Genomic DNA, 26,550 nt, shown 5'->3' on the forward strand with positions numbered 1-26,550 from the left:
ACACCCCAGTGACCCCGTTCCCTTATACCAGCTCTGGGATCTAACAGAGTTTGCACCTTCTAAAGTGATTCCATCTTACAGCTGAAGGCTGCATTGTCTGGGAAGACCAGAACCCAAGGGACTGTAAAAGTTTCTTTCAACGTTGGCAAATCTTCAGACTTTTCATCCAGTTTTGGGTGGGTTTGGGAATTTTTTGGTTGGTTGGTTGTTTTTTTTGTTGTTGTTGTTTTTATGCATTGCCTTCATTTGACTCCAGCTGGCACACCAAGAGATTACAGGCATCGAGTTTCTCCTCACATATTGGAACAGCCATAAGGACTGTATTTAATGAAGTGACTCCCACCTCAACAGAACGAGACTGCTTTTACTATATTATTATGATAATCAACAATTAAGTTGGCATTTGCCAGCCGTAACCACAGATGTCATCTTTGAAGTGTGGGAGAAACAGCACTAATGTCAAACACCACAGTGTGGGAACTCTTGGCATATACCAGCAGCATAAGAAAATCAAGCATTTGGCCATGCTCCTGGAAGATGCTGTGATTGAAGTGACATAAATATATAATTAGGAGACTCTGTACATCAACAAGAGCTGTACCTACAGCTATAAAATTGACGAGGAAATCACAGCATATTTCAGTGTTCTTCACCTCTTCTGCCATGCAGGTGTCTGAGACAAACACATATCTGCTTCTGATTTTAAGAAGGCTTCTGGAAGGCCCTCCTTTAGCTTTGGTGTCTACATGTACAATAAGCAGAGCCTCCACAGCAATGCCTTTGAGCAATGACCCACCTTTAAATCACAGTCCAGTAGTAGTGTTCATATTTGGCTAGTGTATGTCTTGCTCAGTTCCAGTACAGTAAGTTCAATAGGCTTGGAGCTGAACTGCAGTACAGCCATTAATCAAAAATCCTGTAAAATTGAGTTCCAGGAATTTATAAATACATAATACAAATATGAGCTGTGGGATTTTTTCTGTAAACACTCCATCTCAGCAATGCTTCATGTCTCCCCAAGCACCATAACTTCACCAGCTAGTGTAGCTTGTTCTGCCTTTTGATTTCTGTCTGTCTCAACAGCATTGTCTCGCTTTGTGTGCCTGCTTCTCAGGTCACAGTCGTTATGAAGGGGAAAGAGGAAGAAAACTGTAAAAACCACAAAAGCCTACATATTTTTTTTTCCATGGAAGAAGAAGCACATGACCCCTTAGGTCTGTGATCAACTGCTTGCATTATTTCTGGAATAAGGTCAACAGGACTGGATCCTTCCTACCCACATACCAGCAGCCTGTCCATGAAGTACCAGAAATTCAGTATAACTACAGACTCCACCCAAAGTCTTTAGGAATCTCTCCAATAACTTCATTTAGATTGGTCTATAAGGTCCTAATGTTTTCACTTTAAAAGTGGGCTAAAAAAAAAAAAAATGATTGCTTATTCTCTGATTTGCTTTCTCTGAAGAAATATTCTCTCTGTTTATGCTTTCCTTTAATATGAAAGCTCCCTTTCCTCTTCTTCACTGCTATTCTGTGTTAAAACCCTCATTTTTAGCTGTCATAGAGGGAAGTATGACACTAGAAAGTGCTTACATTGGTTCCATCTCCTACTGAGACTACTTGACCTGAACTTTTGAAATGCTGCTAAGTAATTATTTTGGAGAGGGCTGATAATGGAGATAATTTCCCTTACCTTCTAGGAGTGACTTGCAAAGGAATTTCCCAGTGAATTAATTTACTTTCATGTACTCTGCAGTGCTTTGCTTTGTCTTGTCTTGGGCTGGACTACACTGTGATGGCATACACACATGTTTGTCTCTGACTCAAGAAGTCTTGTAAAGTGGAGAGACTCGAGTTTTCTTGTAGGTGTTTGGGTTTTTGGGGTTTTACTTTTAGTTTGGCACGAAGGCACATGTCAGTAATTCATGAAGCACTGAAGATCTCCATTGTAGCCTACGTAAATGGAAGTACTGTTTAATTTTTCATTTTTAAGCGATGATGCAGAACATAATACTGCATATGCAGCTCACAAGGCTCTCACAACGAGCATTTGGACTCCATTTTAAGCTTATAAATCATATGCTAAGTATAGTGCTTGTTTGAGTCTGTTAAATATTTCCTTCTCGTTTGTTCTTATCAACATCCAGTAATGATATATACATATGTCATGCAAGACAGTAAATATGCAGTAGTTCCAAGGAAAAAGTTTAGTGCCGTATCTCCGCTGATTAATGCATAAATGTTTGAAACCAGTATAAAAGCTAGAACAGTGATAACCTTTAGCATAGTCCAGAGGAATGAACACAGCAGATAAATGTGCTCCGGTGGAAAATGCCACAGCAAAATTTACAGGCCACCTAGCCTCCATTTCGAGGAGTCCAGACAGTTGTGTTCCCTAGTCCTGTTCATTCCCAGGTGTATTTCACTCAGTCTGGGAGGCAGGAAATTACATTTTCATCTCTATTCTGTCGCCCACTGTGAGCTAAACCTATACTTGAAGGCTGCAGCAACAAATACATTAAGAACAGGAATCTCCTGCCATTGTGCTCATAAGTTTCTTTAACTCTGTGCCTGTATTTTCCACAGTTGTACTATATGGATGAGGAGCCTTGCCTACATGATGTAAATGTGAGATTTAACAGGTGAGGCTTTGCACAGTGCTCTTGGTACTTACACTACCAAAGCACTAAGAAATACAGAGGAACCTCAGGTGTGTACCTGAGGCTGAAGTTAAATGTTGTCATTGAGAATAAGAGATCATAATATGCAGAAAAAAGATATTAATCACCTGTCCAGCAAACTTGTGTTATCTTTCCTCCCACATCCTTTTACTAATATAACCTGGCTACAGACAAAGGCCTGTACTTATACCTGTGTTTCTAAGTGACTGTTTAGTGAGGAAAAAAGTAAGATATGAGCCAAGAAATCACAATAATCAGTGCAGATTTATTTCCAGAAGCCTCTCAACATAGGAGACAGTTTAGCAAAGACTGTTTGCCTTGTAACCTTCACAGGGAGCTAAAGGCTTTGCTCAGGTGCTCACCCACTGGTGTCTATTTCTATTTGACATACCCAAAGGAATTCTGCACAGCCTCCAGTAGGGCACACTGCTCCAGAAGGGCATAAGTCTTTGATAAACTACAACAAGGTTTGCACAGATGTTTCAGGTATCCCAAATGGCTCTTAAGACATTCAGAAAAGTGAATTTGTCACTGCCTGCCTATGAAAAGGAATGCCTGTGAGATTGCAACGAGCAGCCTGTATCTAATGTTCTTATTTTATGGTTCAACTGAATATATATATATAGCATTGACAAGGTATTTTATATGAGAGAAGTCATGGTTCATATTTTTCATATCTTATCATGTAGGTTTCTTCCACTGATGAGGAGATCAAATTGCCAGAACAGTTTTTTGGACCTCTTACATGAAAGTGCATGAAGATCAGCACTGCCTTGGCTGCAGGATCAGGCAGGCAGGAGATGTCCTTCTAACAGCTACATGTGCTACAGCAGAGCAACAATTTGCTTGGAAAATATGTACACTTTTCATCACTGGAGGCCACTGAGAACAGGATAGATAAACAGGTATTTATTTGCAAGGAAGAGTCTGTAAGCAAGAGAATGGTATCTCTTGTCCATATATGAACCTGTCTGATTTTCTTGACTGGATTTTTTTTTCTTTTTGAGAGCTCTAGGACTGCTGCAAGAGGAGAAAGAAATGTGTTTCATGTGAGAGAATGTGTTTGCAAATTTATGGTTAATAAATGACACAACTTGCACAGAGATGCTCTGATATGTTATTTCAACCTATGCATAAATGTCTATTTCTGAATTAATTGTCTTTGTAAACTCACTGGGAAGAAAAACACAGCACAACCTAAAAAAAAATCCCTAATGATATAATACATGTCTGTGTGCATCTGTTTACTGAGATGAGGCTACTGAGACTGTGAAGGAATGCCCCTGTGTTGCTCATGCAGGTCTCAGCCATAGGGTAAAGGTAAGTAGGAATCAGGGAAGGGTATGTCCACAGTGTATAGCACTAAGGGGATGCTCTAGTTCAGTGTGTTCTGGCAAGGCTGGCAGGAAATAGTTCAGCATTTACATATTTATGTGTCATTGTGTAAGGGAAGCCCAAGACATAATACTGATTCTCTACTCATGCTGTATATGGACAGAAATCCAGGTTGGCCAGCCTGACAGAGAATACATTTAGCCCTGAATGTGTCTATCTTACTACAATAGCTATTGAGATCTGCTAAACAAAATCTATAACAATGGTTTCAGAGCTTCCATGAATAATTGTGTGAAATGAAGTATAATTACAATTATCAAAAAAAGTCCTCAGTTTACATGGTACTTCAGTAGATCTGCTAAATTCTCTTGCAGCTACTATATATACAGCACCATGAAATGCAAATCTTGCTAAACAGCCACACAAAAACACACTGTGAAAGACGGGGTGTGCAGGGAGATATTGGCCAAGAAAATCACAGCCTGGGCTTATAAGGAAAAGCACAGAATCCTTTATGTCTGTATGAGATTGGATTACGTGGTTACATCATAAGAACAACAAGAGTCAAGTAAGAATCCCAAACATACTTCAAAATTAATAGCAAGCTGAAGTCATCTTGCAGGAAAGGTAAGACTGGGATGAGTGTTAACCACTTTTTAACAATAGTCATGGGTAACAATACTAAAGTAAGCATCCCAGCCTTGCAAAAAAACTAGCTAGTTCTCTCATAGAAGTCTAGCACATAGCAGGTGTTGAAAATGGAAATGCAATTTCCCAGCTAGGCAGACATCCAATATTTATGAGCCAAGTCTGTAGAAATAACAAACTGTCCCTGCTGATAGGGACAGAATAATTTAGCAGAAAATCTAGTAAGTTTTCCCCTTCAAGATAAACTGTCATTCACCTTGTGTCCGAGAATACTCTTACATCTGAGTGCATTGTCTGGTGAAGCAATCACACAAGATGCTAACACAAAGATGTGAGTGTCCTCACTAATAATGCTGCTCACAACTTCTTAGTTATCTGACAGAGCCAAGTAATGCACGAATGAGATAAAGACAAAAAAAAAAAAAAACCACAGATACCTGGCAGGGAAAACAGCCTACTGACTTGAAGCAGCACCTCTAATACTTCCTAGGCAGTGGTTTGGATCTGCATTAAATGTTGTGTAGTGTTGAACTTACATTCTGACTTGACAATGTTGCAATCTTGTCTGATATGCTTTGAAACTTTTACCATGTTGCATGGAAATCTTTCATGAGCAACAGATGCTGCTCTGAGATTTCTGGAGCATGGGAATGTGACCTTTGCACTTTTGGACAAAGTAAGAATCAGAACTGCAGAACCAGAGTGGCTCTGGAGAGCCAAGTCTTGAACACACCTCCTGCCCAGCCAAAATCTGAAAACACTTGGATTTACTCTGCAGCTATAAGAGGAAGAATTGATAATTGCCAGACAGAGGTATCTGTGCCTGTCAACACTCCTAACTCAAAAGTCAACTCCCAAATTTGCTTGAGAATTTCCTGTCTCCTTCTGATAAGGCTCCTGTCTCATTTTGGCAGGCTACCTACACCAACTGCCAAACTATGCATAACAAGCCATGTTTCATGGGTATGTGCACAAATTTGGAAACTGCTGGCACCACCACACATGGCCCAGATATCACTGGATCAATGCAGAACAGTAAGGAGTGGAGTACTGAATGAATATGTCTGAAAAAGGAATATACTCGATGAATTTCCCTTCTTCCTTCTGTTTGAAACTCACTCTGCTAGAGGACTAAGGAGGCTGGGCTCAGGCTAAGCTCTCACAACGAGAAGCCATCATTGTGGTGGAAGTGCCCATTGCTGGCTCTTTGTAAGAGGTGAGCTTCAGACTTTGAGAACTGGGTTGAAGTGTGACACCTCTGCCCCCAATCCATCATATTGTCATTCGGACAAGGATGCCAAATAACCTCCACTAAGTGACTGCTTTTTTGAGCTGGAGCTCATTTGTGGACAGTTTGTTGTAAACACTTGGTCAGAGTCACAGCGGGACACTTTGGAGCCTGTTTTGGCAACCCTGCACCCTCCCTTCCCTCTTCTTTGGGCCTTTTCCAACGGCTGCCAGCAAAGACTCCTGCATCCCCAGAGGTCTCCAGGCCCTCCTTTTGGAGAAGGGCAGCAGCTCTAACACGTGTCCCTTTTGGTGCCTCTCTGAAGTGACAGCTCTGCTCACCCTTACTTTGGCTGTACACATACTGCTGAAATACCAGGCTGTGCTGTCACATGCATCACTCACATGGCTTTGTCCCATCTCCTCCAACAGACACTCCACTTTTGAGAGGTCCCCACGCAGATACTCATTCTCATACATTTGTAATAACCAGCCTGGGCTCAGAGTCCACAATTCCTTTAAGAATGAGTGAGTTTGAATAAATTACTCAAATGGCATTCAAAACTAAGTGGGGTACTGAACACTGGCAAAACAATTTTGATAGGCAATTTTTTTCTGTTGAAAAAAAATCATAGAATGTTTTCGGTTGGAATGGTCCTAAAAAGGTCATCTAGCCCAGACTCCCTGCAGTAAGCAAGGACATCTTTAACCAGGTCAGGTTGCTGAGAGCCTCATCCAATTCAACCTTGAATGTTTCCAGGGATGGGGCATCTACCACCTCTCTGGGCAACCTGTTCCAGTATTTCATCACCCTTATTGTAAAAAAAATCTTCTTTATATGTAGTCTAAATCTACCCTCTTTTAGTTTAAAAATGTTTCTATTCTCTCAGATTGTAATTGTTAATTTAAAAAATTTATTTATTTTTTTAAGTAGATTCATCACCTATAACCTGAAGCTACACAGGTCAATAAAAAATGGCACTTTTAGACCTAGAAGTCATGAAGGGTCGTATCAATGAGTCCACAAAAATTACATTTGTGGAGATTTAGAGATGGAGGCCAAAGAGAGCTTTGCAACTGATACAAGAAAGACGAAGTCTGTTCCAACTGAAATCACTCAAAACTTTTCTGTTTGTCTGAGTGAATCGGTTTATACTCCAACAGCTGAGTATATGCTAAATTAATGGAAAAAAATATGAAGAAAAGAAATCAACCTATTGCAAAGACTGTAAGAAACAAGAATGAATAAATGTATTACAGAAGGCTATGCTAGGATTTAGCAGTGTGTTACTATAAAAAGCCAATGGAAGAGTATTAAAACATATTAAAACATACAGTACCTAGTTTCTAGCAATTCATTACTAATTACATCTTATGAAATCTTCCCTAAAACATTCTTTCAAACAGTTTTGGATGTGAATGCATTTGTGTGACTAGGTCATTGGAAGACCACTGCCTGACAAATTCTCACCCCAAAATAGTTGTAATGCAAGAGCTCAACAGGAAAATAAGTATCCCAGTGAGTTGCTACTGATAGAACTTAGGGATTTAAAAACACATAAACAAGCTTATTCAATTGTTTTTAAAGGATCCAGGGCTCCTTCTGTGGTGAACACTAACTGTCTATCAAGTGGTATCTCCAGCCTATGGCTTGAAGACTCTCACAGAGCTATATGGGATACTTAGCTGGCGTTTAACAGGTAAAGTCCTATGACAAGTTCTCACACTACAGTATGGTGCAATGTGCTGCCTCTCAGGTCGTACATTTTTTCTTTGGGATACAAACAATTGGGGAAAAAAAGCATAGCCATGCACAGTGAGTAGGGTTGCATTTTTCAGTTGCACGCCCTTCTAAAATCATAGATAAAAGGAATTTACCAACTTAAAGCTGCGTGTTAGTGCAAGTTCCTGCTTGTTGTGAGTGAAAGAGCCTGAAAGCTTTGGTCCCAGTTTTTACCAATAGCATGATTATGAGCTCCCAGGGACTGCTGATCCCTCTGGAACAGCTGTACTGACCAGGCAGTCAGACAAGTACATTTCTTTTCCAGTACCAGGGCCCAGAGCAATACCCAAAACCACTATAAACCTTTGAGTTCACTGGGTTTACAGAGGCACTAAATAAGACAACTACACTAACTAGGCTGTCAGCACTGAAGCACTTGGTCTAGGCTGTAAACAAGCCCTTCCATTACTGTGATGTACAATAAATAAAATGAAACAGAACAGATTGACCTTGTTTGTGAACTAGAGGTTGAAGCCATCTCTGAACTATTTTGGAGCAAGTAACCATCAGAAAACAAAAAATAATTAAGAGGTGATTGCTTTTCCAGCATTTCCCAACACAGAGACAATTCAGACTGATGCCCAGTTACTCCTAAATAATTGTTAAAATTATATATGATCACAAAATAAACTTAGTTAACAGAACAGGAATAATCTTTAGCAATACAGATACTGCTTTACCTTATAACCTGTGCACTCCCACGGTGCCTTTTTAGCCACTTTAAGGAAAAATTTTACATGATCACATTGCCTGCTAATCCTTCCCATTAATTTCTACATTTCTAAGTTTATTTTAATGAAATCTACTAGGTGCAAAAATCTCAGAAATACTAAATTCTTACAAATTTTGTGATAATTGGTGGAAAAAGACTTTCAGGTTAGTGACTGCCTCAGTCAAAAAGCAAAGTGTTTCAAACTCAGTAGCTTTCAGACTGTGCATTAGCATAGGCACACTCTCAAATAGCTAAAGCACATGCTAACTTCTGCCCAGCTAGTAGTCAGAGAAGATGGAAAAGAGATAAAACACTCTCTAGGTGCTATTATAGGACAGGGAGGTGAGAGCAGGAAAGCAGGAGGACACTGAGGTATTGCAGAATGAAAAGGAGTGATGCTCAGGGAAGGAGACAACTTTGTAAGAAACCAGGCTCCATTCACCTAAGTGCCAACAAACAATCTGTCTTGGTTACTTGGAAAATAAATTATGTTAAACTCAAAACCAGACACACTTATAGCAGAATAAGATTATGCACACATGAACATGCTAGCAAATTCATAGCTTGCTTTGAATTAACACTTTAGGCTTTGCAATAAAGCTTTTTTAAGATTTTGGGTTTTGTTTTTTATGCACAAGAACTTAGATGAACAAGAATTAGATGTTGCCAAGAATAAGTTTGAAGAAAAGTTGACACAGTTTCGATTGTGGACAAATTATTCTAATTCTGTAGTGAAGGCATAACCATTCTACTATATTTGTGTGAATTATAGTATCTAGAAGGTAGCATAACAAGGGTCAGAATTGCTAAAAGCTACGAAGTGGAAAGGCAAGTAAAAACCCAAGTTAAATCATCATCTGATGTGTCTTCTGTTTTGAAAGGTGTGGAGTAACCTCAAGTCCTGTATTCAGAATACAGATTTAAATACAATTTCATTCAGGACAGCTGGAAGTATCAAGCTTATGCTCCTGAGAGGTCTTTCCCTGTAATTGGTTAGAATAATTTTGCAAGGGTGTTTTTTTTTTCGTTTTACCAGTGAGATGTAGTCTCAATTTTGTATCTTGTTTTCTTAATTGCGAAATGCACTTCTTTAATGTACCTTGTTGTGGGACACTGAGTTGAAAACCTAGCAAACCTTTTTCCCTTCTAGATGAGGAAGTGTCTGCATGCATAAAAAATTTCACCTGCTTTCCTTCTTAGATGAAATGTGAAACCAGGGACATAAATTAATTGTGGAAATGGCTGAGAAGCAAAGCAAGATGGGTGGACTGGTAGAAACTGCATCTGCCAAAAGTCTATGATTTCAATCACCCTTATAAAAGCAGGAGGTACTCTCTTTAAAATTTGGTTCTGCAAAGAAATAATAAAGTTATAAATGAGTTAGAGAAAGAACCATAATTGGGAATACCCATTCAATTAAAAAGGATTTGTGAGAGGCATTTTTTAGGTTCATTCTTAGAACTGTACTTTTAGAATTTCTGATACAAATTATGATGTCACATCGGTCTACTGCTGGTATGAGACATTAATCTCATTGCAATCTTCCAGCTTTTCCATAAAAAAAAAAAAAGGAAAAAAAAAAGAAATTATGATAACCTTCCTGTTAACTGATTTGGGTTCTTTGGTTTTAACTAAAAGCAACTTTTAAGAGTTGAAATTTGCTGTGGCTTTGTTCTTTCGTTTTATACTGAAATGGCATCAGTGATTCCAGAGACAGCTAAATCTCTCAGAAAGAAGCTGATTTCCTTGAAAAGCACAAAAGAGCCCTAAGGTACGGGAGAGGGGAAGTGATTCTAGCAGTGCCAATGAGGGAAACACTAGTTTAGACCAACCACTGCTGTTTTCACCACCAGATTGTGTCCACGTGTTGTACGCTGAGATAACAGAGTGATGATATGGCTGATGCCAGTATCATCTACAGCACTCTTCAGTGCAAGGGCAACAGGACAGGGGAATATTCCATCTCCACTATTTTCTGCCCCTCATCACAAAAGAAAATAGCATAGTTGACATTCATAGGGGATGAGTTTATGAGTCTGGCTTTGAGGAGTTCATTGACTTTGCTCCACAGTAGGGGAAAGATACTATTTGCAGCAATACAACCACACTGTGTGGCAATGACGTGGTGTAGTTTTGCCTCTTTCTCTCAAAAGAAACTGTGGATTAATACAACCTGAGAACTATGCACTAAGGGTTAAGGCTTGGTAGCCAGGTGCAGTCAACAATACCAGAAATGGAACTGCCTGAAAATTTCTCACTGTGCTCATGTAAAACGTGGTTTGTGTGAATCTATTCTCCATTTGTTATTTTGCAATATTTTTTCTCATTTTCACCATTAAACCTTGAATGCTAAGAGTAAACATTTCACTCCATGTGATTTGCAGACATGGTTCTTCCTCCTGGGCTGAGTCCCATAAGGATAACACCTCCAGGAGCTGGCTTATTAACAACTCTAAGATCAAACTGTTGTGAATCATGACTATATGCTTGTGTAACGCATTACAAGAGATGTAGTTCAAAAGTCTGACATAATAATTCTTTTTCTGTGCCCCTAAACAATTTTGAAAAAAAAAGATATTAACCATTAAAAGATAGTTTCAATTTCTGTCTTTCTGAGAGAGGGATGATGCTGTTTCTCTTAATTCCTTTTCTGAGTTCTATCTAACCATCATCAAGGCACAGTGCGTCGTAACAGGAGAAAAATGAGAAAAAGAATTTGTGTAAAGTATCAAGAGCAGAAAGATTATAAGAAAATAGACATGCCAAAGGTCCTCAACGAGCTTAACCTTTCCTGAAGTCAAGAAGAAGAGACTTAAACCAGAATTTGTCTTCATACAAAGATAAGGAATGCTACTGAAAAAAAGAACATGAGCCACAATAATTATGTCTTTTATGTCTTGGGGTCAGAGATCCCAGATTTGCTGCATATGATGGCATTAAGAGAAGAAGAGAAACACTGTTACTAGACTGTGGTAAAGAAATTTTAAAAGGTATCAACATCATTGCAAAAAAAAAGAGGGACAAAACTTGTTTATGCAGCATATTTGAAATTTTTTTCAATTCAACAAACAATTTCAGGGGAGCTTTTGGACCCTTTTTGCTCAGATGGTGGTGGGGCACAAAGCTGTCAAACTGAGAAGAAAAAAAATAATTCTAGATTCCTGATGTACTTTTAGGAAAACCAGACCAAAACACACAATCCATGAAAATTTGCCAGGTTGCACAGCAGAAACAAATGTTTTAGAGGGAAAGCAAGAGAAGGCCACAGCTGACTGTTACCACAGCACCAACCCATAAGGAACATGCAGACACAGGACAACATATAGGACTAGCGAAAAATTGACAAAAGGCCAACTTGTAAAAGAAGCATAAAGGATTGTATTATGCATGGAAAAAAGTATTGGCTTATGCAGCTTCAGCTTTTGAAAAGAATTGTTTTGCAACAAAGAAGCAAAATTGTTCTACAAAAGATGGCAAAACAGGGCTGAGGGTTTTTACCAAAAAAAAAACAGTGTATGTGCATTCTGCATGGTTGAAGAAAAGAAGTACTGGCTGAACAGTTTTTTACATAGATTAGCTGGGACATTATCTTGAATCTAAATTAAAACTTTCTGACTTAAAGATTTTCCTTTTGTCCCCAAATTAAAATGAAAGTGCAAATGATGGAAAAGCATCAAGGAGTGTTACAGTGTGGTTCATTCTAAGGTTGTCCAAAAATTTAAGAGATACTGGATTTTTTGTTTGGGGCTGTTAATTTTTAATTAAGAGAAGTAGGTACACACAAGTGGAAAATGTGAGACATAGATGCAGTATATTTACCTCGAAGCCTAGGAAGATTGAAACATAAATTTTAAAAAAAGCTTTAAGAAATGGAATTCACACTACAGTGGCACTTTCCCAAAACTGAGAACATTGACACAGGTTATTTGCATTTTTGGAGGTCTGCATTGCCACTCCCATTAGCATGCAGAAGGTATATTATTTGCTCAACTGTCCTTCAGTGACAAATTTAAAGCAAGAACATCTGCTTATCTGGTCATAAGATTCAAACCAAAGACGTTGTGAATTCTTATAACTGAAATGTAAAAAATCAAATACTCAGATAAGGGACAGAACATTTTCAGTCTTATTCTATGTACAGCCAGTGCATGTATATATACATGCACATATATAAATACATATATGTGTACAGATACACATATCTAGATCTCTCCCATATCCAATATCTAAAGCAGAAAAGTTAGTGGATCAGACACTGCCCAGAGACTGAACAGAGCTGTGCTGGATTTTAGGACTTGATTTCCTGCTTAAAGAAGATTTATGAGTACTATATTACCATTTCAAATTGTTGTAAAAACAGGATTGAGATTACCTATAAATGAATTCTAATTAGCATAATATTAAAAGATTATGACACAGCTAATGGACTTCAACTGGAATCCAGACTGCATTGTTAAACACAGTGCAGGAAAAAACAAGGCAGAGAATTTCCTGTGATATAGGAGGTAAAATGTCAAATTAATTTATTTTGGCTTTGTGCATAACTGTGTAACTTTCAAAATAGCTGGATAATTAGATTACAAAAAGATAATAAAAAAAAAAGGTTTTCCAAAATCATTTCTCTTTAGTGCAATTTAGCCCTCATTGAGACTGGGTTTTGATGTTGATAATTGGCAAAGATGGACTGGTGCTGAACAAACTTGACACCTGGCCCTTTTCATACTAATCTTTCAGACTTTCCAGATGGCAGAGTTTACTTCTGTTCCCATCTGTTCCTTCTCAATAAGAAAAAGGAAGGAAAAAATAGAATCACTAAAACATGTCATGGTTTTAGAAGGATCTTTGAGATTCAAGTCCTATTCTGGACCACATTCCTGTGGAAGGCTGGTGATGGCACCTACAATTATTTACCTTAGATCAATCTTAAAACGCCAGGTTTCATTTTTCAGGTTTTGCCTGAGATAATTCATCTGGATGAAATTCACAGATGGAAAAACTGAAAGAGCCAGAGTCAACACATCAGCACATACTTACAGTAAGAGTAAACACAACAAGCAAGCAAGCAAACAACCAACAGTGGTATCAGACTTGTGATTAGGTAACATTTGATGCCATCTAGCAGTAGACACATCAGAAGAGAATTTCAGAAGAAATTTTGCTAGTTCAGATTTAGAAAACCGTTTCTACATTAAGAAAACCTTTTGTGCAGAACCAACGACTCTCATTTCCCTATTCCTTATTTGCAATAGTTTCTCTGTTTAGTTTTCAGGACCTGACTCTGGTCTAAATTTTCACTGTCTCTAGATGAGCTTATTCCCTGGAGGTCCATTAGGCTTCTTCCATGTAAGTGGGGTCAGAATTAAGCCTCTGTTATGATAGTTATCTCCAGAACTAGCAACCGACTATTCAAGAAAACTCATCAGGAGGATGATAGTAGCTGATGGATGGGAAAAGACAGAAAAAAGCAAAGTGAAATCCATCAGTGGAAATCTGGCAGGTAACAAGGAAATAATTTTGTATGATGCTCTGGTAGTCTATAAATTTCCATGTGTTATTAAAATTATCAGTTAATCTGGAGAAAATTCAGAAAGCAATTAAAAGAAACAAGTCTCTAGGAATATTTATTAATAAAAATTAAAATAATCACATTTATAAACCTGGCTGAATGAAGGCTGTGGTACCCCTGTGTGCACACATCTGAATATTTTAAATGGCAAGAAGCTGTCCATACCCTTCTCTTGCCAATGATTTGGCACAATTCCCATAAAGGTCCAAGAAGATTTCTGATTCCAGGGTGCTGGCTTATGAAGTGCTGTGTCATCTGCTCCACCTGAGCCTCTTTACGCATGGGGATGTCTTAACAGAGATTACAGAGTGACCAATTTACAGAGTGTCTTTGGGCAATTTGTTTCTGGAGAGCTTTGCAATGCCATCTAAGCAGAAATAAGGCTACTCGTCCTGGTGCAAAGTTGTTAATTCATCAGAGGATCAGGAGACTCTCCTTGAGCAAGGTGGTGTATTGTGTAGGCATGCCAATTTGTTTAAACTCACATCCTGGATCTCTGTTCAGTTTGTTGCCAGGCTATACCCTAATTATCTTTGGGACATGGTGCTAAGCCTTTCTCTTCAAAAAGAGTTGTTCTCCAAGAACAGATAATTTATTAAAATATTTATGTTGTTTTCAACAATGATATCCTTTATTTCCATTTCCTTATAAAGATGGATTTTGTTGCTTTCAATTTTTCTATTCTGATGAATTCCACCTGACCTCCCAAGCTCAGCAGGTGCCAGAGTCCCCTGTGAGGGGACAGCACCATGCCCTGGGTTGCTCCATGTCAATGGGCTTCTCTGTTTTTTTCCTTGCAGCCAGTACCAGATTCCTGGCTTGTGGACGGCTGGTGTCTCTACTAGCCACAGATGCATCAACAAGGAGACAGGATTTTGAGCAAGGAGGAAGCCTGCCAGGTTTTCAAACCTTAGTTTGAAAAGGAGGACTTAATTGAGATTTAGTAGAACAAACAGGGGAATGATCTGATTCTGAGGAACTAGCAAATTCCGGAAAAGAAATAGATTTGCTACGATTTTTCCAATGAAGTATACTAGTGATTTAATATGGGCATATTCTCTTCCCCTCTTTGATGACTATGATTCAACATACTAAAATACTTTGGATGTGCATCCGTGGTTTTTAAAAAAACAAACACCAAAACTCAAATTTAAGGTTTGGTTATAGTCTTGCTAATTTTAATAGGGTTGCACGGGTGTAACTGAGGTCAGAATTTGGCCTGCTATGAGGTGGATTTCCATGTTTGCTCAGCTAGGGACTCCTAGAAATAAATCAGAAATAAATGCATTGAGTTGAGCAGAGGTGCTGATGTCAAACCTGTCATCAGAGGCTGAGTCAGTAAAGGCACAATCTGAACCAGAGACACAGAGAAAAATTAAGGTAAACAAATGAACTCACCAAAGAAAAACTAAACCAATCAGATTTGCTTAGTGGTGGTTCAAAGGACAGCAAACACTGAAAAGTCACCAGCTTTTATTTCAGAGGAATGAAGCATGTGAGAAATATGAGAAAAAAAAAGCAGAATGAACAGGAAGATTTCCTTGCAGAGGAAAGACAGAAAAAGTGAGTAAAATCAGAATATTTCACTGGACTTTAACAACGTATCTGGTTTCCCAAAATGCAAACTCTTCCAAGGACGACCACTCCCTATCCTAGTAAATGTGAAAAGCAGCTTAAGCTTCCCAGGGAAAGATTTAATTCCATTAAACTTTTGGGTTTGTTTAGTTTTGCTTAAAACAAACAAACAAACATCAAAAAACCCCCGACACTTCATGTTGTAGTGGTATTTAGATTGCTCTGCTTTTCTCACAGCCTGTAATTGTTACTCTTCCAACAAAAAAGCTAAACATTTTTCTTGAGTGTTTCAAACTTCTAAAGTCAGTGTGAATACAGAAAATGCAACCTCTCAGCAGAAAATTAAAGTCCCTATCCACATTGGTTCCAAAATTAGTTAAAAATTCAAAACTAATAGTTGTTGCATTAAATCAATTCAGTTTTTTTTTCTCTAAGTACATATAGAGCCCATCCAGGAGGAAAGACATATTAAGGCAATACTTCCTAAAGGTGTTCCAGCATGGTGATGCGTTTGCCCCCTCACTCAGAAAGAGTTTTACTCTGTAAAATAGTCAGTTGTAAATTAGGACTGCTAACAGAAGCATACAGACTATACCAGCCACTCTATAGCACACAATCAATCCAGGGCTGACTTTCAGGTTGCACCTACACTAATAAACAAAGCAAGGCTACGATAGGGTGTCAAGCACAAGCATGTAAGACCTGCTTCATGTTTTGTGTGCAGGTGCCACACAGAACTGAGATGTTTTTGCAAAAGATGTTGGTACCCACCACACACACCTGAGCAGAAACCACAACTCTTCTTTATCTCACAGGATTGATTTACCAGGCTGAGAATATTTGAAAGAGTTCTAGTTTATAGGACTTTCAGGTCTTCGTGGTATTTGATGCATTGTACTTCTGTCACTATTGATGCTAAAATTTCCATTTGCTTCTGAAAAGAAGGGTCAACTGCTTTTGAAAATCCTACTTTCTGGGCCTAAGGGCTATCAGGTTCAAAAATTTGATTGCTCCTGTTGGTATTAACGTCAAGGAGTTCTTAACTACAGCTGCCTTCAACTCTGTATGTGTCTGAAGAAACTGCCATGTAGTCCTTGTGAACAGGAGATGTTTTAATAACGTGCATTGCTCATCTGATGAAAAATTATTTTCTTTTTTTTTTTAAAATGAGTTTATTTTGCCCAAAGTTTTGAGGGATCTTACTTCTTCCAGTCTAAGTCAGCTGCTCATCCTGTGTTACAAAAGAAATAAATCTGTGTTTAAGAGAGAACAGAAAGTAGAGGGCAAGTAGGTGGGGTTCATGGTAGCCAGAAAGGATGAGGTATGAGAACCATTAGGGAGCCTGGCCTGTCAGCAGATGCTGCCTGTGTGAGAAGTGAATCTGAGATGGAGAAGGAGTTACTCAGCACTCCAATGAGATGACAAGAGGCCTGACTCCCTGACAGAAAGGCAGGCACAAGTTTGTAGTAAAATTCCAAGAGGGGCAATGAGTTGGTCAATGTGAAAAAAAAGACCGATTATATGGCAGCCTAACATAGCCTAAAGGGAAGACAAGGACAGTGCTAGGAAGGCCAAAACCAGGAGGACAAAGAAATAGGATGCAGTGTTCTTGCAGCACAGTCACATATTGATGCCTCCTCTTCCATTTGCACACACCCTTGCATGCATCAGCCCCACACATACGTCCATTCAGCTTATGTCTCCCACCTACTCTGCAAAACAAACCTGGTCTGAGAACTGGATGTAAGCCATAAAACAGGATTCTGGTAAATGAGGACTATCGAGGTTGGGAGTGTGTCTGGTGACCTACCACTGTTTGCACTTATGTCACTAAGCATCCTGAAAGCATTAATGAGTAAAACTGCAAAAAAAATATAGAACACTGGAGAAGGAGTGGGCTGCATATGGATAGAAAGGATGAAAAGGAGAGAAAAAAAGTATTGTTGTATAGAAGGACAGAGAGTGGTTAGAAAAATGGGTAGAAAATAAGAGACTAGGAATGGAAAACCTAAGATAATAGGTCTATGGAAAATCAATTCAAAGCAACATTATTAAATGTCAGGGAGGAAGTTGGGAAGGCATAATGCTGAAAATTAGGTAGCCATGATTTAAACAATAAATTAGTGCTGCGTTTATTACATAGAAGTTCTTTTACAGTAGAAGAGAGAAAGAGAAGAGAGAAGTAGAGAGTGCAAAAAGTCACCATAATTGCAGGAGGCAAAGAGATGAAAGAGATCTCCTGTTTTTGGAACACCACCTTTATTCCTGGATGTTCTAGTGGCACAAAGATGGAGATGAAATTGACGAAAGTCAGAAAACTAAAAAAAAAAAAGCTTAAAGAAAACAAATATCATATGTACTCTCTCAGATAAAGAATAGGATAAAACAAAGGACAGTTATATATTAATATTTAGTAAATATTAACAAGGAAGGAAAGCTGGTATAGATATTGGGGGTTCTGAGTGGGAGAACATGCAAATATCAATAAACAGAAAAGAAAATCTATCCTTTCAGGAACACATTTTTATGGAGTTATTTGCATCATCCATTTGGCAAGTCAGTCACATAAAATATGACTGTGCAAACTGTTTGAGAAATGAGTGGAGGAAACAGTTTTGTACTTATCTCAGGTGTTGGAAACAATTGACTGAGTTAATCTTTTTTAACTTCTGAATGTATAAATCCAGGAAAGACCCTCACCACATGAAATGACATGTCCTTCTTAATGACCATTGTTTTGTTACGTAGTTCAGAGCAGGATAAAGTTTCCTGTTTTCTAAGATGGTGTCACTGGACTTTATTTTTGCTGTTACCTTGCAGTTTGGTTTTGTGGATACCACTTACAATTCTAAGAGTGGCTAGGAAAGTGTAGGCAGTGGTAGAGAGAGGACATAAAGAAGTTTTTCCATATTCTTCCAAGGCATTTCTTAAATATTTACACTGTAGCCTTTGCATCTAAGGAATTTAATTTTTTTTTTTTTTACTCAGCTGACTATTTTTTTACTCATTATCTATTTTATTCCCTTAAGTCATTGGCTTCATCATTATCATTTAGTATTTCTGAAAACAGAACATCTAGTACTACCGCAAGTTTGCCTCAAATACAGCACCCTGGGAAAACCGGTTAAATGCCTCCGTCAGATTTATGAGGTCTGTATTTGATAGCTAAAAACCAGAACATCTGATCTTGGTTTGGATCAGAAACCAAATACTGTCTAAATCCAGTCTCTCAAGGGGACAAAAGCTGCTTTCGTCTTGTGAGTGTGCTTGTCCACCTCCTTGCTTGAGGCAGAAGCCACAGGAGAGGATGCTGCCTTAGAACTTGTCTAACCACAGAGCTATTCAGAAGCAGCTGTTGGATTTAAATTTCACACTCACAACCTCAACTCACTTCTGAGTGTAGTTGAGCCTTTAAGTGTTCCTGTAGAGCACAACACACTTCTTCCTTCTGTAACTCCATTAATTGACAAAATTAATTTAGACTTCTGGCAAATGTGGGTGAGGTTTTGTAGCATGTAGCCTACAAATATGTATTTCTGAATTAACTAGATTAACACTTTCTCACATGCTAACTCAGCTAACATAAGCTAAAACATGTAAAATCTATAGGAAGGTCAAACCCAAAATAAAGGACTTTATTGCTGGAAGGTGTGAAAGAGCAACTGAGAAGAAGCACATTTATTGCTGTGGTTCCATTATGTGCAACACGTGCAGCTGAAGCACAGGAAATGTTGGAAGAGTGCTGCAAATCTTACCCTGTAGAGTGCAAACAATCCTCCAAGAATGTTTTCATTGCCTCTGGTACGGATTTGTAATTAAGAGATAACACAAATGGAGCTTGTTCTATTAAATTTGTACATTTACATGGCTGGGCAGGTAGTGACTCCCTCTAAAGTACAGGCAGAGTGACAGTGAGTCATGCACGCGAGTTTCCCAGCACTGCCTGATGGAAATGTGGAATTACCTGCTATCCTTTCCATGGGCATTGAAACACAACCAGTTCATTACTTCTCTGAGCTCCAGATGACTACCAATAAACTTTGTTCCAACATGTACAGACACACAACCCTCCCCAGCACACCAGTGTCCTCGTTCACCCATATCTTTATCTCACATTTCTGCAGAGGAAAATTTCAAATACTGACTTATATTAAATTGGGGAAAATAGGGAAAAGTTGGGACAGATCCTGTTGCATGTGTATGAAGAGGTGGACAGGAGAGATGCACAGAGGAAGATAAGGAAGGGAGGAATATATGAGCTTGTTCTGAACTTTTTAAATGCTTGCTGCTCTGCAGGAAAGGACCACCTTGCTAATCTTGCTCACACAGCCAGAAGCTTGTACCATATCATGTGAAGGAGGGAATGAGAGTCTTATATTGAACTGGGTGCTTGCATGGGTTTTGATTTTAATTCCTTGGGAAGTATAATCTTCCTTGAGGCTTTCTGCAGAGGAGTTCCCTTCCCCTGTGGACTTAAGCCTCATGATACAATCAGGAACACAGCTCTGTATATTCCCTTAGCATTCATTTCACAACCTTGAAACTACTCCACATCCACCCTTAGCACTTCTCCCTTCACACGCACATCCCATCTGTCCTCTCAGAAAGGAACTTATCCCCACATGCCCCACTGACAGATGTACAAACAGGGATGGCTGTCTCCCACACACAAACAGCTGCCATCCACCTCTGTCATCCCTACCCACACACCGCTCCTTCCCACTGCCCGCTCCCGGTCGCCACGAGGAGACACACACAGGCAGCAGCATGGATCTGCAGGACACCCAGATGTTCCAGCCCTTGAAAACACATTTCTCTGTGTCATGGCTATAAAGGAGTCCAGGCGGGCACAAACACCCTATGTCCTTCACACTCAAACATCGCTGGGTCACTCATGCTTTGATCCCTTTCCTGCAACAATCCAGCATTAACTGTCCCCATCTTTCCTTTCGTTTTTTTCCCCTGAGCAGCTGTCAGATTGATGCCATAGTTTGCTTTTTATTTTCTCACTGGTTAGGTGGGGAGGAAGTGGAGCAGTGAGAGGCCGGGGCATTATCCTGGGCCGAGCTGGTGGCACTGGGCTGAGCAGGCTTTGGTCTGTGGTGTCAGCTGGGACTGCTGGCTGTGATCACGCATCTCCCCCTCATGGACAACGGCTTCACTGTCCTCACCCCCCACAGTCCTCCATGCTGGGAAGGCCACCACCACCAGAGAAGAAGGGGGCTTTCTGCTAACTTCAACCAGCTTCAAGCACTGCCAGGAAAAAATGCCCAACTGAGGAGCCTGAACTGGACTCTGCAGTGGGAAATCAGCACATAAAGCAGGACAACAGTTTCCAAACACAGCCCATAGCTGCACAAGCACTAACTGCCCATTAGCTAAGTTGGTTTGGTTTGGGGTTTGTTTTTTTTGGGGGGAGGGCGGGGCAAGAATTGATCCCTGGAATAAACCAGAAAGGGATCAATGAACTTCCATGTGACTGATGCTACAGAAGGTCTGAGCCCAGAGGTTTCAGCCTTCAAACCTAGTTGTCTGGTGTGATCGAACTCTCTTCTCCCACTGACTGTTTTTCAGGATTGCTCACAATCTTCTGATCAGCTATGGATGGGCCCAGAGGTTTCAGCCTTCAAGACTAGTTGTCTGGTGTGATCAAACTCTCTTCTCCCACTGCAAGTTTTTCAGGATTACTCACAATCTTCTGATCAGCTATGGATGGAAATGAGCACTTTCCTACCCAGTGTAGGACAGTACTTAAGAGGACAACAAAGCCCTAGGCAAACTGGACAATTTGAAGATGTTTGGAGAACAGAATTGAAGAACAGATGTCAATATATGCGATGGGTTTGAAGGGAAATATGCTCTTAGTGTTTCTCTCTTACACCCAAGTTTTATCCTAAAGGTTCTATCTTCAACCAGCTGCACATTTCTTTAGTACTTCTTCAAGCCATGGAGAAAGCTAGTACTTTCTTGTTTCCTTTGACTGACATCTGTACTCCCTGTATTTATTTCAACCCAATGCTTGTTCATCCAACAACCCTGTTGACTACCTAGCAGTCCTATTAACTGGTCCTAGAGAAATGTCTCTGCCATTTCCTGCCAGCATAGCATACTGAAGATCTAAGGCACGAAAATAAGGTGCATTGATATGCCTGCAAATGAAGCTGACGCAAATATTTTAGCTAGACATTCTGGGATTTTCTCAGGATTATTCAGCAGTTCTTTAGAAAAAGCCTGAAAATCTCTACAGCAGAGTCTGCCTGCTGTGCCACGTCATGCAGAAAGCAAGCACATCCAGTGCACGTTGGGTCCTACAGCTACCCACGCACCAAACCATTTTCTCAGTTAGTCATCTTTGCCTACCCTCCTTCTCAGTGTAAACATTGCTTCTCAGCACTCACGAAACTCACCTCTGTGGTGTGTCTTACATAACTTATTTTGACACAGAGAGTTGTACCACAAACGCAGTGGACACGTGATTCCCTAGCTGGGCTCTGACAGCCGCCTTACACACCAGCACGCCTTCCCGGGTGCATGTGGGTGACTTCCACACAAACACACATCCCTTACAGCCACCCAGGACTCTGATGTGCCCCTCAAGGATCTCAGCTCCTTCCTGCAGACTGGTTGACTCACTCTCATCGCGTGCCTCCCTCTATGACTCTGCCTGTCACATGAACACAGCACTGAACACATCTGTCCCTGACGTGCACACAAAACCAGCATCTCCATCCCTGCACCTATCGACACTGACTATATGCATTTACCTCTGCCTCCCGGCTGCTCTCTCCTTGCACTTAACTCCCAACCTGCTCTCAGGCTGCTATTCATGCCCCTTGCACACTTAAACAGCCTTCCTGAAACTAAGAGGCAGAGAACTACAGATGGCTTGAGCCAGCGTAAACTTCTGACTCCTCATCGCTCTTCCCTCCCCCATAAACTGTTTTCCTTCTCCCAGCCCCACACCCAGGTCTGCAATCCTTACCTGTATTTCCTCCATTTACCCAGAGCATGCTGCGCGCACAAATCTCTCCTTATCAGACACAACTTTTCCCTCCTTTCACCTTCCTTTCCACAGCCCTCACCAGCAGGCACAACCTGGCAGGTACCTTCCTCACTTACACAGCTTTGTGTGTCAGCCTTCGCTGAGCTTCTCACCCTGTGTAACATGAACTGTCATCCCCATTCACTTCCACATCATGCCCTTCAGCTTCTAACTCCATTCACACCCCCCATACACTTCATACGTTACTTTTGACCTTGGTACAGCCATGGGACTTATACAGTCCTCCAGGTAGTTATCCCTCCCATTCCTTCTCCTCCCACCCCTTTATCTCTTTAGTCTTTTCTCTGCTATCACATTCATTCCATTCCCTCTTGTTGCTTTACTTAGCCAGTACCTACACAGAGATGGAAGCACATTTGTTATGTCTCTCTTAACAGAACATCACTTCTTTTTGTTTATGTATGTGTTCTCCTCCCACACACTTCACATTATTCCTTACTTTCTAGTATTTTCCTCAACTGTTTCCACTGTAACATATTGCCTGTTCTTCCCCTGTGTTATCCCAACTACTCAGTAAAGAGCCATTCTCTGTTTCTGGTAGCCAAGCCACTCCTGCACCTTAGCTCTGCTTTCTCTTTTTGCCTACCAATACAAAAACAAATTTCCTCTCACCTTGTGCTTTATTTGCCCTATACCTCCTCTAAAGCAACTTTCCCTAGGCATCTTTAAAAAAAACCCCTCTGATTTAATCTCCTATATTCCTGATTCTTTCCCCATGCTCATGCTTCTCAAGACCTGCCACATCTTTATATTCTTGTGACAGTTCACCCTGCCCCTATGATACTCAGTATCTTGCACTTCCTTGCAGCACCTTCACATGGCGTTTCCCTAGTTCTGCTTCTCCTTTGCAGCAAGGCAGCACACTCCAGCAGGCTTCCAACCTCCTCTGAAATATCTCTAAACTACCACCTCACATACCTTTACAGGTCCCTATACCGTTTTCCCACAACCTATCTCCATACAGCTCATTTTTCCTCTGCATTCCTCTTCTTGTCGTGTATTTCCATTACCATGCAAGCCTTCTCTTTCACTCTCTAACACCTTCCTCACAAATACATCCTCGTATCTATTTCTTGACAGAATTAAAGATATCTCCTGTAGACACACCTCCCCAAGCATCATGAAGCCGATTATTTTCCATACCTTTCTCCAAATAGACAATAGTTCACATTTTTCTTCCTCCCCCAAACATCCTTTGTGCCCTGTGCTTTCACCTTCCTCCCGCCCCTCTCACTCCATACCCTACCTCCTCCTTTCAGACCCTGGCATCTTTGTATGGCCCTTTCATATCCTCACCCAGCTTCAAGTCTGCACCTTTGCTCATCCCTCTCAAGTGTTACTTCCTCTTCTGAGCTCCTAAACTTTTCCACCTACCTTTTAAATTGACCACCCTTGTATGGCTCGCCTGCCCTTACTACCTCAGTGAGCAACGCTTAATCCATAGCAGTTTATTTTGAGTAGATAACATGCTCCAAACTCCTTATATCTATGTATCATTTAGGTATTCTTTCCCTGGGAAAAAAAAATAATCCTAAACCTACACGTATGGTATACCTCAACACAGAACACTCTCTTATGCAATACACTCCCCTCCTGGCTCTGTTGATACATCCTTTTCTCCCCATATTGGGTCCACCACCTGCAATCATGTCTAGTTTTCATCTTCTAGCCATGCTCACACACAGAGCTCCTGCTACTGATGTGTGTCTAAGACCAGCCTTTTTTCTGCTAGCAGCTTGAAACCATGTGGAACTCTCTTCCATTCTTTACTGCTTTTGTCTACTTGTCACAAAATGAAGTGGTTTGTTTTGTTGTTTTGGGGTTTTTTTTCCCTCTTCTTCTTGCATCTTATTTATAGGTGTTTCTTTGCACCACTTGTCCACTTACAGGCTTCCAGAGATCAAGTATTTCTGTGCTTGAGAATGTCTCTCCTATTTGTCTAGGGTATTTTCCTGAAGGCACAATGTGAAGGCAAACTTTACATACCATTTGCACTTCTCATGCAAGAAGTCACATAAGCCTAAGAGCAAGGAGTGCTTTCTGAAAGGCTGTAGCTCCTAACAATCGACTGGACCATATAGCACACATCTCTGTCTATTTAAAAAGGAGGAGGGGAAGCAACCCCCCTCACACACACAGAGTCATCTCTAAATAACTGGTTTTGCAATATAGGCACCAGAGAATGTGCACATAGCAACCCTATTCAGTCCAAAATATCCATCTCTCCGGATCCTGCATATTTATAGTTCAAGAGATAGGACCAAACCAGAGCTTTCCCGTTTATTTTAATGAAGGATTAAGAACTGATCAGAAAAGTATCTAAACCATTCAAGGACTTTTTCCCCTCTTGGCTAATAGCACTTCAGTGTCTCCATAAGGACTCGCCAGTAACTGACGCTTTAAGCTGCATTTCAGCTGTTTAGATGAGAAACAGCTTTCTATTTTGCTCTCTATGTGCGTCTGTGTTGATTAGTTATGTGCTGCATTCCTAGAAGGCACTTACCAAACGCTGGAAACTGCAGCGTAAGAATAGTTTTCCTGCCATCCTAGCACTGAGTGAGTGTATCTTTTTCACCTAGACACAGATGTGCAGGGAATCCTTTGATCTCCAGTTCCTTACGGAGAATTTAATGTTTGGGTTTGAGGGGAATAGGGATGGATGCAAAGGTCACGAATAGAGTTTCCAGTGTCTGGCACCAAAAACAAAAGAAAGCTCCAGTGAAATTAGTTACCTGAGACAGGCGAGGTCTAGAAATTAGGAATTTTGACTTCGCTTGTCATGGGCTCTAACTTTCCCTGAGGGCAAGCATGCTACGTATGCTGGTGCTTGCAATCCACGCTCAAGATTTGCAACCCCTTTTGTTATATGTGAAGTTGCTGGTTTCTCTCTTAAAACCAAGAGTCTCCTTTGCTTTTGCCGCTTAAATCAGATTCCTTTAGCACCTCATATTTCTCCTTTGGTGTTTTCTTGCCAGGAGCCTGAACAACAGCATGCTGAGCAGGAGGAGAGAGAAACCTCAGGACTAAAGCAAGCTATAGGGCAAGTAGGGGTGGGGGAAGGAGGAGGCACAATAGGAAAGGCAACATTTGGGAGAGATCTACTGCTTACAAGACCCCCCCCTCCCCATTATACTTCTTTAAAGGACCCCTCTCCCCCCCCTCCCCTCCCCGCCCTCTTAGGACCCTATTAGAAAACGTCAAATTTCCCTTACCGTGGTAGGAGTAACCATGGCATCCGTGTGAATGTTTCCAGAAAAGTCGACATGAAGAGAAAGGTGGATGTAAATATGTTCATTCAAAGTCCCAAAGTTGGTCTGCTTGGGTTGTGCAGAGTTGCTCTATGGGAGAGGAGCCTTAAACTCTGAGTCCCGTGAACATAATCTGCTCGATTATAACAAACCAGCTCAGCCAGATGGCTCTGTGCTCTGCAGATTAACCCCTTTATTGCCACGCTCTGCTTTTCCTACCTACCATTTATAATAACCTTGCCTGGTTGGGGAATTTCAGAGAATGAAGCATTTTTTTGGAAATGACAAAACCATCATAAAGGTCACTTTTTCCCCTGTGTGCTATAAAAAGCCCTATCATCTGCCTTTTTTTTTCTTTTTTTTTTTAATTCAATTGATGGTTTTATTCTTCTTCCTGGCAAAATCTTTTCGTATTATTAAGAACAGTATTAGCACCAGGGAACATTTTGGAGAATTCTTTTGTTAAATCATAACCATCTCTTCCGGACTGTGATTCTCAGAAGACAAGTATTTTATTGCAGGAATGTCTCTGTGTTAAAAAAAACCCCGCCCAGCTCCCCCCTCTTTCCCCCACACTCTGTCTCCCACATGCACACTCACACACATGCACACACACCCCCTTTAGTCAAACTGCCAGCATGTGTTGCTATTCTTACCCATATTCAGAAGTCATTACAGGACATGTAAAACAGGTGAAATTGAGACAGAGAACT

General features: G+C 40.4%; 1 protein-coding gene across 1 annotated transcript in view; it reads right to left on the bottom strand.

The window, feature by feature from the left end:
- The window catches only part of NTF3 (neurotrophin 3), a 53,250-nt gene extending 27,328 nt beyond the window's left edge, over positions 1-25,922 (bottom strand). The window contains exon 1 of the mRNA XM_008942538.1: positions 25,802-25,922. Within this exon, the coding sequence (XP_008940786.1) occupies positions 25,802-25,819 (18 nt within the window). The 5' untranslated portion in view covers positions 25,820-25,922. The remainder of the gene's footprint in view (positions 1-25,801) is intronic.
- Between the last annotated feature and the right edge of the window lie 628 nt (positions 25,923-26,550).

The sequence above is a fragment of the Merops nubicus genome, unplaced genomic scaffold (genome assembly GCF_000691845.1).
Source record: "Merops nubicus isolate BGI_N331 unplaced genomic scaffold, ASM69184v1 scaffold6676, whole genome shotgun sequence".
NCBI classification, from domain to species: domain Eukaryota; kingdom Metazoa; phylum Chordata; class Aves; order Coraciiformes; family Meropidae; genus Merops; species Merops nubicus.